The sequence below is a fragment of the Odocoileus virginianus genome, chromosome 2 (genome assembly GCF_023699985.2).
Source record: "Odocoileus virginianus isolate 20LAN1187 ecotype Illinois chromosome 2, Ovbor_1.2, whole genome shotgun sequence".
NCBI lineage: Eukaryota > Metazoa > Chordata > Mammalia > Artiodactyla > Cervidae > Odocoileus > Odocoileus virginianus.
The window spans coordinates 10,861,020-10,877,483 of NC_069675.1; the positions used below are offsets into that span (position 1 = coordinate 10,861,020).

At 39.6% G+C, this 16,464-nt stretch overlaps 1 protein-coding gene and 1 pseudogene across 8 annotated transcripts in view; one reads left to right on the top strand and one right to left on the bottom strand.

Moving 5' to 3' along the window:
- Positions 1–16,464, bottom strand: part of ALMS1 (ALMS1 centrosome and basal body associated protein) — a 200,220-nt gene that overhangs the window by 165,789 nt on the left and 17,967 nt on the right. For 7 of the 8 annotated variants that reach the window (XM_020883334.2, XM_020883333.2, XM_020883330.2 and 4 more), the window contains exon 2: positions 2,816–2,941. The exons of the other annotated variant lie outside the window; for it this stretch is intronic. In XM_020883334.2, the coding sequence (XP_020738993.2) occupies positions 2,816–2,941 (126 nt within the window). The remainder of the gene's footprint in view (positions 1–2,815; positions 2,942–16,464) is intronic. 8 annotated transcript variants of the gene reach the window in all.
- Positions 9,903–10,728, top strand: LOC110131024 (F-actin-capping protein subunit alpha-2-like; annotated as a pseudogene).

Sequence of the window (16,464 nt, forward strand, 5' to 3'; positions counted from 1 at the left end):
CTTTACCCTTTCCTCAGAACTACTGAACTCTCCTTCCTCATTTTCAACTGATGACCTCATTTCCCACTTTAGTAAGCAAAGAGCAGGAGATGGAGCTCCTGTTACCAAGATCTACAGCCCCATTACCTAACCCAGATTTTCATTTTATGACTTAAGCTGTCTCTCCCTCTACCTATCAAAGGCTTTCCCATCTCATTCCTTTTTTTCTAATAATTTCTTTCCTATACGTGATTTCCTGCTTTCCTTCACACATTTTCCCTTCCTACTGAACGATTCCTCTCTTCATGCAAACATACTCCAATAATTTCCCATCATAAAATAAAACTTTAAAAAATTTGTTGACCATTCTTTTCTTTCTGCTTATTTTGCTATGATCCTGTGTGTTATATCCTTTCAATTAATATAAAAAGGCCCTCAAACCTCTAAATATTTTTGATTGATAGGAAGAGGGATGACAAACAATAAAATAAATACAAACAAATTTTGAAGAAGTAAAGGCTGAAGATACAAATATGCAATCTTTAAGTATACAGGTATATTTAAAGCCCTGGATCTACATGAGAATCAAAATATTCCAACACATCAAACAGAAGTCAAAAACTCAAATGTGTGTAGGTACGTAAGTTGAGGGGACACAATCCAACAAATAACAATCTCCCTTCCATTTAATGGTCACAGATTATCGTGCTTTTTCATATTAGGGTTTCTCGTAACCCTTTTTGCTTGGTGACAGTAAATCTCCTTCCTCTATATCTTGCATTCAATGGATAGTAACTGCAATTCAGAGAAAACTGAAGGACCCAGAAGAAATCTGATTCCTAAGTTATTACATGATCAACTTTAAAAATTTATCATTATAAGACTGTATTTTTTTCCTCCTACAAACATATATGAGGTTTTTCCTATCTGTTCACAATTTTTCCATTTCCTCTAAGTTTATTACTATGTTCCAGATTAGTGGTTCCCAAAATTTGGTCCGAAGATCCCTAGGGGTCACTGACATCCTTTCAGGGAAGTTACATGGGCCTCCATTTTTTAACTATGTACCTATATATGGTTAGATTTTCTTCACATAATTTAAGCAAAACAATATATCCCAAAGGACTAAATGCAGAAAGGAAATCTGAAAGTTCAGTTATGACAATTAATTTTATGTGTCAACTCGGCTGGGCCACAGGGTGCCCAGGTATTTGGTTAAACAATCTGGGCACTGTGAGAGCATGTCTGGATGAGATTAACATCTGATCCACAGACTTAGTAAAGCAGACTGCCCTTCCTGATGTGGGCAGGCCTCACCTAATCTATTAAAGGCCTGAATAGAACAAAAGGCTAGACAAAAGGTAATTCGCTCTCTCTGTCTGATGGTCTTCAAGCTGGGACATCAGTCTTCTGCCTTTGGAATCACACTTGGCATAGAACTTACACCATCTGCTGGCCTGTCATCGAGCCTTTAGACTTGGGTTAGAACATATACCGTCAGTCAGCTCCTAGGTCCAGACTGGAATTAAACTATCAGTGCTCCTGGGTCCCCACATTATAGATCTTGGGATTTCTCAGCCTCCATAATCACATGAGCCAATCTGCTGAGGGAAACGCTGACTGAAACTGCCTGCCATGACCAGGCAAGTGGCCAGCCACTTGCATGAGTTATCTTAACAATAGGAGGTCCCGGTAAGTAATGCGGAAGTAACAAGCTACCACCATCAGGAAGAATTTGGGAAAGGTCAAAAGGAGAGAGGAGACACCAGCCCGAACATCCTACCAACCTTCCAGAATCTTTCTCTTGGCTGAGCTATGCACACACCACCAGGAAGGACCCTGAGACAGAATGATCAACCCAGAAACTAAACCCCATCACCATAAAACCAGAGATTGCAAGCCTCACGGCAGAGTATTCTCTTAGGTTCCCTTACCCTCCTGCTCACCACCTGGGTGATTTTCCCCAACAAAATCTCTTGCTTTGTCTGCATGTGTGTCTCCTTGGATAATTAATATCCAAGTATTGAGACAAGAGCCCACTTTTGGGCCATAGAAGGGGTCCCCACTCCTGCAACAAATTCCTTATAAAACACACACAGACACACACATATATATATATACATACACACACACTGTATATATGTGGGCTTTCCTGGTGGCTCAGACGGTAAAGAATCTGACTGCAATGCAGGAGGCCTCGGGTTGATCCCTGGGTCAGGAAGACCCCCTGGAGAAGAAAATGGCTACCCACTGCAATACTCTTGCCTAAAGAATCCCATGGACAGAGGAGCCGGCGGGCTACAGGCTATGGGGTTGCAAAGAGCTGCACACAACTAGGCAACTGACACTGTTGCAAACACATATGTATTATCTCCTCTTGGTTCTGTTTTCCTGGAGAACCCTGTCTAATACCACAACTGTCTTCTAGTAAGGCTAACATTAAGAGATGTGCAAAAATGTAAAACAATGCCATCCTTTCAACCAATTTTTTTTGCTTTGGAAAACAGTAATTTTTCATTTTAAAACATATTTTTATGTTAATATATAATGGATTTGTTATTTAATAAATACTTAGAATTATTTAATTTTAATAAGTTAATATTGATATAGACAACCCTTATAAACAAAAACTCTTTAAAACACTTTTGAAAAATGTAAAGGAATCCTGAGACCAAAAAAAAGTAAACTGCTATTTTATATAATTAAGGCTGCCAAAGATCTACTAGAAAAGTGGAATATTAAACTGATTCACCTCTTTCCACTCTTCATAGCTAAATCAGAATTTCTCATGCTGCTTATCAAAATAAAGACAGTTTTCCAGTTACACAAGACATACCTGATCATCCCCAGAACCCCATAGAGCTATATTTTCCAAAGAGGCCACATTAGTATCATAAATCTGTGTTCCACTATCGTTTTGATATAATGGCTGTTGCCATAGATGACAGGTCAATGGAACAACCTGAAAATCAAAGGCAGATTTAAACAGAGTAATAACACAATCCCTATGACTAAACAACAAACAAATTTAACATGTAAACTATGTTTGTCAGTTTATAAAGCACTTTCACAAATATAACATTTAGACTTCATAATCACTGTCCAACATACTATCTTCACTTAAAATTAAGGAAACAGAGGACTTCCCTGGTGGTCCAGTAGTTAAGAATCTGCATGCCAATGCAGGAGACGTGAGTTTGATCCTTAGTCCAAGGAAATCCCACATACCAGAGGGCAACTAAGCCCATGTACCGCAATTACTAAGCCCGAGCTCTAGAGCCACTGTGTCACAACTACTGAAGCTGGCCCGCCCTGGAGCCATGCTCTACAACGAGAGAGAAGCCACCACAAAGAGAAGCCTGCGCAACCCAACTAGACAGTAGCCGTCACTCACCACAACTAGAGAAGCCTACGCACAGCAATAAAAACTCAGTGCAGCCAAAATTAATTAGTTATTTTTTAATTAATTAATTTTTAAAAAAAATAAGGAAATAGTGATTCTGGTTACACAGTATGGACTTTGGTTACAAGCATGGACTTGACATATTCCAACAAATCACACCAGTTCTTTATCCTCCTATGCTTGTACCTGGAGAAGGTAATGGCAATCCACTCCAGTATTCTTGCCTGGAAAATCTCATGGACACGGGAGCCTGGTGGGCTACAGTCCATGGGGTCGCAAAGAGTCGGACACTACTGAAGTGACTTCGCACACATGCTTGTAGAAGTAAAAGAAGCAAGTAGAAACAAGCAAGTTACCTATTTCACAATCTTACTACTTGAGACATCTAAGAAATTAACCCTAATAACAGGAACTAAAATCATCCAAGAGCATGGAAAATGGGGACAAACTTGGGCTCATTTTGCATAATCAGAGGTTGAAGTAGGGCTCCCCTATTTGTGAAAGAAGGCAATAAAAACTGAAGCAATGCACATGGAAAAGATCAGAGGCAATCAAACAAAAATGACTTCCGTCACGTCAGGTCACCTACTGGTTCAGGATGGGTTACTGAGATTTTCCCCAACATTCTTGGAGAGTAAGAACCCAAAGCTTCCAATGTAAAACCTCGTTTTAAAGGAGATGCAAGGGGCAAGGTGGAGACAACCACAAAAACGCTGGGTAGAGAAGAATGTACCAAAAGACAAAACAAACTAACTCTCTTGCTAAAAATGAAATTACAAACTATACTTTCAAAGGTATTTCAAAAGACTCCAAAATGAGAATACCTCAGACTCTTAAAGAGACTTTTTAAAAAGACATAATGTCCATAAAAAAAGAAGAGATTGATAAAAATAAAACAGGCAGCCATGAGTCAAGAAAAGATACACGCTCACAAAACCACAAATGTCAAAGAACCTCTGAAGGAAACTCAAGATCATAAGGTAATTTTTTTCCCCCAGAATTAAAAGTTACTACACTAACAAAACATTTTTACAGAACACATACAACAATGTGCTTTGGAGGCGAAAGGCAAGCTTAACTCAAAAATCTATTCAATAACTAAAGAGATTTCTATGGTATAGACTCTTTCAAGAGGTTTTCCTCAAAAGGTAGAACGTCATGGGGCACACCCACCTTGCTTCAATGGCATTTTCTGAGGAGTAAAGAACAAAAAGCAAAGAAAGGCATTTCGCAAATTCATTTTGGCAATTTGAAACCCCTAAATAAATAAAAATAGAGCCAATGTTTTAGCACAGTTAGTATTCCTTGAGCTCTCCAGGAAAGAAGAATGCCAAAATGAGTGTTCATAAAGGCTATTCACTGTAACTATGTAATGTTGGGTGTACAGCACAGGGTCTTGCCTTTGAAAATAGCTGATGCACATCAGCTTACAAAAAGAGAGTACAATTCCCTAGGATATTTGTAGAACACTAATGATACAATATTATGAAACCAACACTTTGACAACTAACCCAGTGTGTGAGAAAAAAGAACACACTCTCACTTTTATTAGCTAAAAAATCCTTAAAAGTTAAAATTAAATGTTAAAAGTTCTTACTGTCCTTCATCCAATTCTTTGTGACTCCATGGACTGCAGCATGCCAGGCTGTCCTATCCTTCACTATCTCCCAGAGTTTGTTCAAACTCATGTCCACTGAGTCCATGATGACAGCCAACCATCTCATCCTCTGTCGCCCCCTTCTCCTGCCCTCAATCTTTCCCAGCATCGGGGTCTTTCCAGTGAGCCAGCTCACTGGAAAAGTTCTTATTGAAAAATACATTTCTTAGAAAGATGGTAATGATAACCCTATATGTGAGACAGCAAAAGAGACACAGATGTATAGAACAGTCTTTTGGACTCTGGGGGAGAGGGAGAGGGTGGGATGATTTGGGAGAATGGCACTTAAACATGTATATTATCATATGCAAAACAAATCACCAATCCAGGTTCGATACAAGATACATGGTGCTCAGGGCTGGTGCTCTGGGATGACCCAGAGGGATGGAATGGGGAGGGAGGTGGGAGGGGGGTTCAGGATGGGGAACACATGTACACCCGTGGCGGATTCATGTCAATGTATGGCAAAACCACTACAATATTGTAAAGTAATTGGCCTTCAATTAAAATAAATAAATTTATATTAAACTAAAAAAAATACATTTCCCAAAACTTATTTTTATTACCTACCCGACGGTTTATAGACTTCATTAAGGAAATTAATTTCTAATACATTCCCGTATATTTGATCAGTTTTCCCACAGTTGCCTCAGATATTGGTATAACCCGAATACTTGAAAGAGAATTCTTAAGATGAGTGCTTTAAAATCTCACCTGCTGATGACTAAGCAGATGTCATCAGCAACTCTGATCTGAGGTTAAATGCCTTCTGGTATAAACAAACAGCTTCAGAGTCCTTCCCTGATTAGTTTTTAATATTAAAAGTTTGTGGTCTTTAGTGGTCTTCCAACCACATGCTACCTATCAAAGAAACATTTTAGCTCTAAGGATGCATATCAATTAAAAGGATAAAAAAAGATATTTCATGCAACAGTAACCAAAATAACACAGGAGCAGCAGTATTAATTTCAGACAAAATGGACTTGTAAGTCAAAAACTGTTACAATGGACAAATAAGTATATCATATAATGATAAAAGGGTCAATTCACCAAGAAGATATAAAAAGTGTAAGTATTTCTGCATCAAACCTCAGAGCTCCTAAATTAATGAGGCAGATGTTGAAAGAACTGAAGGGAGAAATACACAACAACATAATGAATAATGTTCTTTCAGTAATGCATAGAACAACCAGTCAGAAGAATAAGAAAATACAGAAATTGAACAACACTGTAGACCAATCAAACCTAACATATATAGAATACTCTATCCATAAACAGCAGAATACATTTTCTCAATTACACATGAAACATTCTTTAGGACAGAACACATGTCTAGCCATAAAACTAGTCTGAATAAATTCAAGAAGACCAAAATAATACACAGTACCGTTTCCAATCACAATGTAATGAAACTAGAAATAAACAGGCTAAGAAAAAACTGGAAATTTTATTACAATATGTGGAAATTAAACACTACACTTTTAAACAACAAGAAGTCATACAGGAAATCAGAAAATACCTTGACACAAATGAAAATGCAAAATACCAAAAAAATTTATGGAAGCAGTTGAAGAAGTACTAAGAAGGAAGTTTAAGCTACAAATGGCATGCCTTAAAAAAAGGCAAGATTTCAAGTAACAATCTAACTTGTACCTCAAGGAACTAAAAGAAAAACTAAAAGTTAAGGCTGGCAGAAAGAAGGAAATAACAAAAATTGGAGCACAGATAAGTGAAATGGTCAACAGGGAACAAAAATGAAACTTACAGTGATTTTTTCAGAAAACTGACAAAATTGACAACCCCTTAGCTAGACTAAGGAAAAAAAAGACTCAAATAATAAAATCAGAAATGCAAGAGGGAATATTACAACCAATGCCACAAAATAAGGATCGTAAGAGAACATTATGAAAAACTGCACACTAACAAACAGGACACACATTAATCTCTAGAAAGATACAACCTACTAAGACTGAACAATGAAAAAATAGAGAATCTGAAATGTGTAACTAGCAAGGAGATTGAATCAGTAATCAAAAACTTGCCAACACAGAAAAGCCAAGGACCAAATGGCTTCAATCACCCTCAAAAATGTTCACACACAGAATTCACAACACATTAAAGGAAGTATACACCATCATCACGTGGGGATTAACCATGGAGTGCAAGGACGATTTAACTCATAAAAATCAATCAAAACTTCACAATGACAGAATGAAGGACAAAACCACTGATCATCTTTACTGATACAGAAAAAGCACCTGAATACTCAATACTCTTGCATGATAAAAGCACTCAACAAATTAGGAACAGAAGGAAACTAATCAATATAATGGGGCTTCCCAGGTGGCTTAGTAGGTAAAGAATCTACCTGCAATGCTGGAGACACAGGTTCAATCCCTGAATCAGGAAGATCCCCTGAAAGAGGGCATGAAATCCACTGCAGTATTCTCGCGGGGAGACTCCCATGGAAAGAGGAGCCTGGTGGGCTATAGTCCACAGGGTTGCAAACAGTCAAACCTGACCTAGGCCCCTTATGAGGACCCACAACTAACTTATATCATACTCAATGGTATCAAACTGAAATTTTTTCCTCTAAGACCAGGGAGAAGGCAAGAATGCCTACTCTTGCCATTTCTAATGAACACAGTATTGGGAGTATCAGCCAGAGCAAAGAGATCCCAAGAATAAATTCTCACATATATATGGTCAAATAATTTTCAATAGAAGTATCAAGTTCATTCAATGGGAAAAGGATGGTCTTTTCAACAAATGCTGCTGGAAAAACTGGCTGTTCACATTCAAAAGAATGAAGTTACATGCTCACCTAACACCATATAAAAAAGTCAACTCTGAACAGATCAAAGACTTAAAGACCTAAACTATAAAACTCTTAGAAGAAAACTCAGAGCAAAAGTTGCACAGTAGTAAGTTTGGCAATGATTTCTTGGACATGATACCAAAGGCACAAGCAACAAATGGAACAACAAACTGGACTTCATGAAAACTAAAATTCTGTATATCAGAAGACACCACCAACAGAGTAAAAAGGCAAACCACGAAATGGGGGAAAATATTTGCAAATCACATATCTGATATGGGATTAACAGCCATAATATACAAAGAACTCTTAAAACTCAAAATGGAGCAGGCAATGGCAACCCACTCCAGTATTCTTGGCTGGAAAATCCCATGGACAGAGAGCCTGGTAGGCTGCAGTCCATCGGGTCGCTAAGAGACGTGACTGAGCGACTTCACTTTCACGCATTGGAGAAGGAAACAGCAACCTAATCTAGTGTTCTTGCCTGGAGAATCCCAGGGACGGCAGAGCCTGGTGGGCTGCCATCTACGGGGTTGCACAGAGTCGGACACAACTGTCGCGACTTAGCAGCAGCAGCAGCAGCAAAACTCAAAAGCAAAAAAAAAAAAAAAAAAAACCCCACCCAATTAACCTATTATCAAATAGGCAAAGAACTTGCAGAGCCATTTCTCCAAACATATACAGACAGCCACTAAGTACAGGGAAAGATGTTCAGCATCACTAATCAAACCAAACAGTAAGACATCACCTCACACTCATCAGGGCAGTGAAAGTGAAAGTCACTCAGTCATGTCCGACTCATTGTGACCCCATGGACTGTACCCATGGGATTCTCCAGGTCAGAATACTGGAGTGGGTAGCCTTTCCCTTCTCCAGGGGATCTTCCCAACCCAGAGATTGAAGCCAGGTCTCCCACATTGCAGGCAGATTCTTTACTAGCTGAGTCACAAGGGAAGCCCAAGAGTACTGGAGAGGGTAGCCCATCCCTTCTCCAGGGGATCTTCCCAACCCAGGAATCGAACCAGGGTCTCCTGCATTGCAGGCAGATTCTTTACCAACTGAGCTATGAGGGAAGCCCACTCATCAGGATGGCTACTATCAAAAAAAAAAAAGAGAGAGAGAAAATAACAAACGTTGGCAAAGATGTGGGGAAACTAGGACCCTTGTGTAGTGTCGGTTAAACTATTAAATGGTACAACTACTATGGAAAACAGTAGGGAGGCGCCTCAGAAAACTAAAAAACAACTACCACCATGTTCGAGCAATCCCACTTCTGTGTATATATCCAAAAGAACTGCCAACAGGCAGAAGCAATCCAAGTGTCTCATCAACTGATAAGGGGTAAACAAAACGTACACACATACAACGGAATGTTATTCAGACTTAAAAGGGAGGTAATCTGGTCACTACTACAACATGGACGAATCTTGAGGATGAAAGTGAAAATAAGACAGTCACAAAAGACAGATACTGTATGGTTCCACTTAAAACAGGTATCTGGAGTAACCAAATTCATAGAAACACAAACCAGAAACATGGTTGCTAGGAACTGAGATGAGGGGAAATGGGGAGTTGTTTATGGTGCAGAGTTTCAGTTTTGCAAAATGAAAAGCGTTCTGGACACCGGTTGTACAACAGGGTTAATGTTTTTAACAATATCAAACTATACACTTTAAAATGGTTAAGATGGTTAAGATACTATGTGTATTTTATCACAATTAAAATTCTTTAAGAATTTTTTCAATCCCCAGATAAACCCAAACAGAAAATTTCTTTATTTCTTTTACAAGAAATACTAAGGGAAGTGCTTCAGGATGATATTCAGAGTAACTGAAATTTACAGAAAATAACAGAGAATTAATTAAAGCAATTACACAGGTAACTGCAAAAGACAGTATAACTGCGTATTTCTTCTCCTTCCCTCTGATGATCTAAAAGGCCTTCACTGGCAGGATGCACAGCACGGAAGACCGGGCGGAAAGGGGTAAGGCAGGCTGTCACTGCCACCATCAACGCGGGCACCCTAGTTTGCCACTGAAAGGAAAATGGCAGATCTGGAGGAGCAGTTGTCTTATGAGAAGGTATGCATAGCAGCAAAATTCATCATTCATGCCCCTCCTGGAGAAGTTTACGAGGTGTTTAATGATGCTCTGTTATTGCTTAACAATGACACTCTTCTGAGGGAAGGGGCAACCCATGCATACCAGTTTACCTCAGTAAAAACTGAAGGTTATAAAGATCAGGTATTGAAAACAGAACATGGTAACCTGGGAAATGGAAAGTTTTTGGAACCAAAAAATTTTATCACTTAAAAGAGGACACAACTGATCCACCACCACATGAAGCAGAAAATGCAACTGAACCATGGCAAACTTCAGTAATAATTGCTCTCTGGGCTTATATAAAAAAACGTTATCTGAATGGTGCCAGTACTATATATGGTTAAAAAAAACAGATGGACAGCAGTTACTGCATGCATAGAAAGCCATTAATTTCAACCAAAAGCCTCTTGGAATGGTCATTGGAGGTCAGAGTGGACGTTTAAATCATTCCTTCAACTACTCAGGTGGCTGGCATCTTGAATTCAGGTTCATTATTATGAAAATGGTAAGGTTCAGCTATGAGTCATAAAGATATACAAGATTCCCTAACAGTGTCTAATGAGGTACAAACAGCAAATGAATTTATATAAAGATTGTAGAGGCTAAAAAGAATGAATATCAAACTGTCATCAGTGAAAATTATCAGACAATGTCAGACACAACTTTCAAAGCCTTACCTCGACGGTTCCCAATTACTCACACTAAGATTGACTGGAACAAGATCCTTAACTACAAGACTGGCAAAGAAATGCAGAATGCATTAAGATAAACACTGCATGACCAGATCATTTAGTGTCTTTGTGTTTTAAAAAACACTCATCACAAAAATACTCAAAACTGTCAAGCTCACCACCTAGTCAGATGGGCAGTTGCCATTTAAAATCACTGTAATTAATTAGTTTGATTAAAGCACAAAGTTTAGTAATCAACCACTATTTTCTATTTCTTTTGTTCAAAGACTAAAAATCAGTTTAGTTTAAATGTCTTTTACCTTCTGTTATGCCTTTCTTTCTTATAATGAAGAGATGATTTCTCTAATGTCAAATGTTTTTGAAGTGTTTCAAAATTTTTTTACTTACCGTAACCCTAAAATTGCTGTCTTTGGTTTATAAAGTGGATAACTTTTGATATTTGCCCAGTTTGTTTTAATGAAGTCAGTAATGGACACTACAGTTTAAGGAGGCTGATGTACTTAGCCATATACACTAAAGAAATTGTCTACATTTTTCCCTTCAATGTAAGATCGAGATTAGAGGGAAAACATTTTCTTTATCAACTGTGTTTAAATCTCTCAAGAAGGTTACTTAGCTAGCTTAGCATTTAAACATTTTTGAAACAAGGCCAATGTCTAATGCTGTCTTGAGATTCTGAATTAAATGAAAATACTTATTTCAGAAATGCATTTAATGCTTTTTTCCCTCGTGACAGTTATGCCAATTAGCTTTGGAATACAAGCTATGTCTTCAATTTTCATTTATCATAAAGCCACAACTGTATTATAACAAGGCAAAATGTAACATATATAATCCTGAACTCATGACCATGACTCAGTTTATTTTTCTCTTGTACTGAGAAGTACTAAAATTCAGTGTCTTCCCTGGTGAGCCAATGATTGGGAATTCGCCTTGCAAGGCAGCGGACACAGGTTCAATCCCTGGTCTGGGAACTAGGATCCCACATGCCACAGAGCAACCAAGCCTGCGCGCCACACTACCGAGCCTGTACGCCACAACTAGAGTCTGTGTTGCAACAAAAGATCCCGCACGCCGCAGCTGCCCTGACAGCAGAAGGAGGGAAGGCAGGCAGCAAAGGGGAAAAAGGTAAAGTACTAAAATTCAGTGTAACAATAAAGTGAAATTTTCCCTATTTCAAAAAAAAAAACAATTTATGAAACAATATATATCTAATTGTACTGTTGGGCACATAAACCTACAGAAATGTATTTGACAATGACAGCACAGCGGAGATGAACAGGAACTGAACTGTGCTGAAATAAGGAAATAATACCAGATGATAACTCAAAAGAAAGGAAGAAATGAGTACAAAAAAAGAAGACAAAAGAAATTTCATATAACTACAAAACATCTGCTTGTTATTCTCCCTTCTCTCAGACTCTTCAAAAAACCTATTACAAAAAGTATTAACTTACAATAAATCACTTGGTATGTAACATATATCTGTAACATATGTAGACATATGTTTAACAGTAATAACTTTAAAGGGGCAGGGTAAGAAATGGGGTTATATTGGCATAAACCTTCTATATTCCACTGAAATTTAGTCCTAATGAATCTGAAGCAGATTCTGATAAATTAACAGTGTATACTGTAAGGCCTGGAAAATAACTCAGTAATTATAATTTTAAAAATCATTAGAGTTAAAACAACACAAGAAAAAAATATCTACTTAAAACCAAAAATGGCAATACAAGAAGGTCTAAAAGAACAAAAAGACACAGATATATAGAAAACAAAAAATTAAACAGTAAATATAAATCCAAACATATCAATAGCATTTAATGTGAGTGAATTAAACAATCCAATCAAAGATATGTAGTTGTGTTAGACTATATGAAAAACAAGATTCAACTATATGCCCTCTACAGGAGACACACTTTAGGCTGAAAATACAAACAGGGTGAAAGTAAAAGGATGAAAAGCAGATTTATAATCATAAAACATGTAGAGTGGCTATTGTAATATAAAAATGTATTAAAATAAAAAAGGTTACTAAAAATAAAGAGGGACATTTCAGAATGATAAAAGGGTCAATCCACCAAGAATAATCTAATAATTCAAAATATATATTCACTTCGCATCAGAGCTCCAAAATGCCTTAAGGAAAAACTAACAGAACTGAAGTAAAAAAGAGACAATCCAACAATAATTATAATTCAATATCCCTGTTTCCCAAAGTAGCAGATGGATATTTTTTGGTGATACTTAAACAGTTAAAAAAAAAAACAAACAACAACAAAACCAGAGCAAAGTCAATGGGTTTCCTACATACCGGCAATGAACGATTAGAATTTGAAATTAAAAAAATACCATTGGGACTTCCCTGGAAGTCTAGTGGGTAACACTCCGTGTGCTTCCACTGCAGGAAGTGTGGGTTTGGTATGTGGTCAGGGAACTAAGATCCCACATGATGCACAGGGGGGAAAAAAAACCCATTTACATTAGCACCCAAAAAATGAAATAGGTATAAATCTAAACAGATATGTACAAAATCTACATGAGGGCAACTATAAAACTCTGGTGAAAGAAATCAAAACAGAACTAATTAAATGGACAGATAGTTCATCTTCATTGTTAGCAAGACTCAATACTGTCAACATGTTAGTTCTTCCCAACTTGATATATATATTCAATACAATTCCAATGAAATCCAAGCAAGCTATTCTGTGGGTATCAATAAACTGGTTCTAAAGTTTATATGGCGGGGAGCCAAGGTGGCGGTGAGAGAAGGCATGCAGTCTGTGACCCCCCACCCCTAGGATGTTCACCAGGCAATGGTGGGGACTTCCTGTGGACAGGCTGAAGGGAGGAGCCCCGGGGGAGACCAGGTACCAGGCAGCGCCAAGCAGGGGAGAGCGCAGGCCTGGGAACCAGTGACTGGGGGGCTGCGGGGGGAGAGGGAGCGGTTTTGGAACCAGAAGTGGTCTGGGTGCCCAGGGCAGTCTGGGCACCTTTGGGGGCTAGAGGCTGTATGCCTGCTTGCCTGGGAGGGGTGGGGATCCTGGGGAATCAGAGGATCCACTGGGAAAAGCCCCTGGGGTACCCCTTTCACTTTCCAGAGACTGAGGGGCTGCAGGGGGAGGGGTAGCAGTTTTGGCATCAGAAGCAGTTTGGATGCCACGGACAATCTGGATGCCTTTGGGTGCTGGGAGTGGCGTACCTGCTCTACCTCTGAGGGGATAAGAAGTCCCACTGGGGAAGGAAGCCCTGGGGTTCCCCCTTCACTTGGCCCCAGGGAGTCTTTATGGGGCCCAAGGGCCTGGGATTCTGCCCTCCGGGACCCTCTCAACTCTCCTGCGGAGCTCTTTGCCTTCCAGGGTACCTTTTGCTCTTCAGGGACTCATCCACCTGGATGGGTCCTGTGGATGTGAAAGAGAAGACGGAGGCTCCTGCAGGGAGAGAAGGCCACCCAGCGTGGGGAGGCACCTGCAGGGTTCCAGTAGCAGGGAACTGCCTAGTGTCCCCCTGCCCACTCGGCCCTGGAGAGCCTCCCCAGACCACCACCTCCAGGACCCCCTCCACCCTCCAGGGGGCCCCCCTCCAGCCCCTCTCCTCCCTCCAGGGCTCATTCCTCCTTCCAGGCCAAGTCCTCGGCCATCCAGGGTGGCCCCCCACCCTTCAGGGTCCCCCTCTGTTCTCCAGTTTCCTCTCCCCTCCAAGGTCCTTGTCCTCTGTGGGCCCCCTCATCCCCCAACCAGGGGCTCTGTCTGCCCTCTGGACTGGGCCCTCCACCATCGGGGACCCCTGCTCTACCCTCTGGCTCCCTCCTCCTTCCAGGGGCCCCCCCTCTATCCTTCAGGACCCCTCTCCCTCCAGGGCCGCCTCCAAGGGCACCCACTGCCCACGTAGGTCCTGCGAGTGCAGAAGGGAGGGAAGACAAAGCCTCCCCATCCTGAGGGAGGAGAGGGCATCCATCCGGTGTTCCCCTACCCCCTCAGCCCCAGGGAGCCTCCTGGAGACCCAGGTCTTACCCTCCCCACCCTGAAGCCAGAAGCACTGCAGAAACTTGGGTGGAGCCCAGGACACCTGCCATGCCCTACACAGAGACACTGCAGAGGCCTTCTCAGTTTGGGGACAGCCCCCTCTCTAGGGTCATTTCTGGAGGCTTAGGTCCTGAATCAGGACCGCCCCCCATCCCAGCCCCACTAAATTCCACCTCCACCCAAACAACACCACGTAAGTCATCCCCACCTAAGCACAGCCTTTCACATTCAAAGTTTTTTCTGTTTTTGAGGGTTTTTTTCTGATACTTTTTTTTTTACTACTTACCAGCGGAGTTCGGTTTTACCCTCCAGTGGTTGGTTCATACATATTCTTATTTTTTCTACTATTTGTTAGTTTTCAAATTTTATGTTTTTATTTTTTAATACTTTTTTTTTTTACTATTTACCAGCGGAGTTCGGTTTTACCCTCCAGTGGCTCGTTCATACATATTCTTATTTTTTCTACTATTTGTTAGTTTTCAAATTTTATGTTATTATTTTTTAATCTTCATTATTATTCTGCCCCCTCTGGTTTTTTTCTTATTTTTTATTTTTATAGATATAATTTTTTTTTTCTTCTCTCACTTTGCTACTGGAGTCCAATTTCACCCTTCAGAGGTTATTTTTTATTCTTTGTTATTGTTCTGCCTTTTTTTTCCCTTTTTATTCCTTTTCTATATTTTTCTTTTCCACAACCATAGCTTGTGGAATCCCAGTTCACGGGCCAGAGATCAGGACTAAGCCCCAGGAGGCAGGAGTGCTGAGTCCGAATGGCTAGAGTAACAGAAAAAACTTCAGGGGCCAGGGAATATTAATCAGAGTGATGTTTCCCAGAGGTCCACATCTCAAAACAAAGACCCAGCTCTACCCAACTACCTGAAAACTCCACTGCTGGAAACAGGCTAAACAACTTGTGAGACAGGAACGTAGTCCCAACCATCAAAAAACAAAAAAAAAAAGAAACGACAAAAAAATATGTTACAGATGAAGGAGCAAGTTAAAAACTACAAGACTAAATAAATGAAGAGGAAATAGGCAACCTATGTGAAAAAGAATTGAGTAATGATAGTAAAGAAGTTTCAAAATATCAGAAATAGAATAGAAAAAAATACAAGAATCATTTAACACATTTACTAAAGACCTAGAAGAAATAAAAATAAACAGAGATGGACAACACAATCACTGAAATTAAAAATAATCCAAAAGGAATCAACAGTAGAATAACTGAGGCAGAAGAAAGGATAAGTGAGCTAGAAGACAGAATGACAGAAATAACTGCCAAGGAGGAGAAAAAAAGAAAAAAGAAATAAAAGAATTGAGGACAGTCTCAAAGAACTCTGGGACAATAATAAATGCACCAAAATTCAAATTATTAGTGTTCCAGAAGAGATACAAAGGGTATGATAAAATATGTGAGGAGATTATAGTGGAAAACTTTCCTACTATAGGAAAGGAAATAAGCACCCAAGTCCAGGAAGCCCAGAGAGTCCCACACAGTATAAACCCAAAGAGAAATACAACAACACACACATTAATCACACCAAAAAAAAATTAAACACAAAAAACACTAAAAGCAGCAAAGGAAAAGCAAAAAATAACATACAAAGCAATCCCCATAAGATTAACAGCTGATTTTTCAGCAGAAACTCTGCAGGCCAGAGAGAGGCAGGATATATTTAAAGTGATGAAGGATAAAAGCGTACATCCAAGAGTACTCTACCCAGCAAGGATCTCATTCAGATTCAAAGAAGAAATCAAAAGCTTTACGGACAAGCAAAAGTTCAG